This window comes from Zingiber officinale, chromosome 6B, assembly GCF_018446385.1.
Source record: "Zingiber officinale cultivar Zhangliang chromosome 6B, Zo_v1.1, whole genome shotgun sequence".
NCBI lineage: Eukaryota > Viridiplantae > Streptophyta > Magnoliopsida > Zingiberales > Zingiberaceae > Zingiber > Zingiber officinale.
In genome coordinates, this window is record NC_055996.1 from 118,169,497 (window position 1) to 118,171,866 (window position 2,370).

General features: G+C 46.4%; 1 protein-coding gene across 1 annotated transcript; it reads left to right on the forward strand.

Annotated features, from left to right (window-relative positions):
* The first annotated feature begins 400 nt into the window (after positions 1-400).
* Positions 401-2,162, forward strand: LOC121991454 (cocosin 1-like). The gene is made up of 4 exons (XM_042545453.1): positions 401-740; positions 820-1,094; positions 1,181-1,663; positions 1,767-2,162. Exons 1-4 carry the CDS (start codon positions 401-403, stop codon positions 2,160-2,162), a joined length of 1,494 nt encoding a protein of 497 aa, XP_042401387.1.
* Positions 2,163-2,370: the final 208 nt, after the last annotated feature.

Below are 2,370 nucleotides of genomic sequence, written 5' to 3' on the forward strand. Positions count from 1 at the left end.
GTTTTGATGAGTGCGTTAGGTGCATTTTACACGAGAGATAGCATGAGAGAGAAGATGTTGAATGAAGTGAAAATATGCAAGAGGGTTGATAATTGTTTGAGAATGTGTTCTTGTTTGTTGTTTCACTATTGGATTACCTGGGTTTGTTGCCGGGGTTGAAGCTTTAGTTGTGCTCACATGTTGTTTGCAGGGGAGGCTGAGCTTCTCAAATCTCAACTGAAGCACATTGTCTCCTTCTCACCAAACCATTCCATTTGTCCAGAACTTATAACCATCCACCAACCTCATTGCTACGCTCGCGTCGTCTAAACGAATTTCATCATCTTTTTTTTTTTAGCCTATAAATATCTCCAAGACTGCCTTCCTTGATCTCCATCACAGCACATTGAATCACTCGCCAATGGCAAACTCCATAAATCTCTTGTTTCTCTCCCTCGCTCTTTGCTTTCTCCTCCCTAGCACCTCTCTCGCCCAATTCAGCTTTGGCCAGCAGGGCTTCGGCCAGCCGTTGTTGAGCCAACGTCGTCTTGGCTACGGGAGCCAATGCCAGCTCGAGCGCCTCGCCGCCCTCGAACCCACGCGTCGCGTGCCGTCGGAGGCTGGCTTCACCGAGTACTTTGACCAATTGAATGAGCAGTTGCAGTGTGCCGGCGTAGTCGCCTACCGCCGCACCATTCAGCCGAGAGGCCTCGTCTTGCCTTACTACTCCAATGCCCCTAAACTCGTCTACATAGTCCAAGGTATGCGGCATTCATTATCTAGCTTCTTAATTATTTACACGTATTATTATGACATTCAATTGTCGTCCAAAATGTGCAGGTAGGGGTATCTCTGGAACCGTGATTCCTGGTTGCCCAGAGTCATTCCAATCTCTACGACAAGGTTTTGAGCAACAATGGGAAGAGGAATCGGAAAGCCAGAGCCAGCGTTTCAGGGACGAGCACCAAAAGGTTCAACTCTTCCGCGAGGGCGATGTTCTCGCATATCCTGCCGGCGTCGCTAATTGGGTCTACAATAACGGTGAAGTTCCTATTATAGCAATCGCTGTCGCCGACACAAGCAGCAATGCCAACCAACTCGATCGCCAACACAGAGTCGGTTCAAACTAGCAATTCAGTAATTTATCATAAGACATTAACACTCATATGATTCTAATTAATTTATATATATGTGCGTTCAGCAATTTCTATTGGCGGGCAGAGAGAGGCAATCCCAAGAGCAAATCGCACAGGTAGAAGAGAGATTCCAGCAACAGAAGGGGAATAACCTCCTCAGCGGCTTCGAACTCGAACTGCTGGCTGAGGCTCTGGGAGTCGACAAGGAAGTCGTGAGGAAGATTCAAAATCTAAACGATAACAGAGGTGACATTGTTCGCGTGGAGAAGGGGCTACAGATGTTGGAGCCACAGAGACGTGCTGAGCAGGAAGCTCAAGAGCAAGAGAGAGAGGAAAGAGAAGAGACACAGGAGAGGAGGGGATCATCATGCGAACGTAATGGATTGGAGGAAACCTACTGCACCCTCAAGAACAGACAGAACATAGCCAATCCCACTCTTGCCGACTACTACAATCCACGCGCTGGAAGACTGACTAGCCTCAACGTCCAAAAGCTTCCCATCCTTCGGTTCATCCAACTCAGTGCCGAAAGAGGAGTCCTTCGACGGGTATATATATAGCTAGTTCATTCAGTACATACATCCATCGTTACTCAAAGTATAAACATTTAAATATTGACATTCTGTCTTCTCTTTTCTCGTACGCATGCAGAATGCAATTCAACCACCTCACTGGAACATCAATGCTCACAGTATCATGTATGTGGTAAGGGGAAGTGGTCGCTTGCAGGTGGTTGGCCACAGAGGTCGAACCGTGTTCGACGGTGAGCTCCGTCAAGGACAACTGTTGGTGATCCCACAACAGCACATAGTGATCAAGAAGGCACAGAGCGAGCAATTCGAGTGGATCTCATTTAAGACCAATGAGAATGCGTTTGTGAGCCATATTGTGGGTAAAACATCTGTTCTTCGAGGGATTCCAGTGGAGGTGCTAATGAACTCCTACCGCGTCTCGAGGGAGGAGGCTCGGAGACTCAAGTTCAACAGAGGAAACGAGATTGCAATCTTTAGCCCCCGACAGGAGAAGGAAGATCGAGCTACTGCGTAACATATTGGAGAGTGTCACAGAATAAATAATCAAGGCTCTAATGGAATAATAATAATAATAAGGCTGTATATCTAGGATCAAATAAAGCCTTGATTGTAGTGTTGGCTCCCAAATCAAATAAATATGTCCGACTTTACCAAAATCTTATGCATCTTTTTTATCCCTTTTTTTCTGATGCAACTCAACATCCACACATATCCATCATTGA

Excerpts from the sequence above, each read along its gene's own strand:
- LOC121991454 (XM_042545453.1), top strand. The coding sequence starts at position 401 with ATGGCAAACTCCATAAATCTCTTGTTTCTCTCCCTCGCTCTTTGCTTT. Across the intron at positions 741-819 it reads ACTCGTCTACATAGTCCAAG|GTAGGGGTATCTCTGGAACC; the intron begins GTATGCGGCATT and ends CAAAATGTGCAG. Across the intron at positions 1,664-1,766 it reads AAAGAGGAGTCCTTCGACGG|AATGCAATTCAACCACCTCA; the intron begins GTATATATATAG and ends GTACGCATGCAG.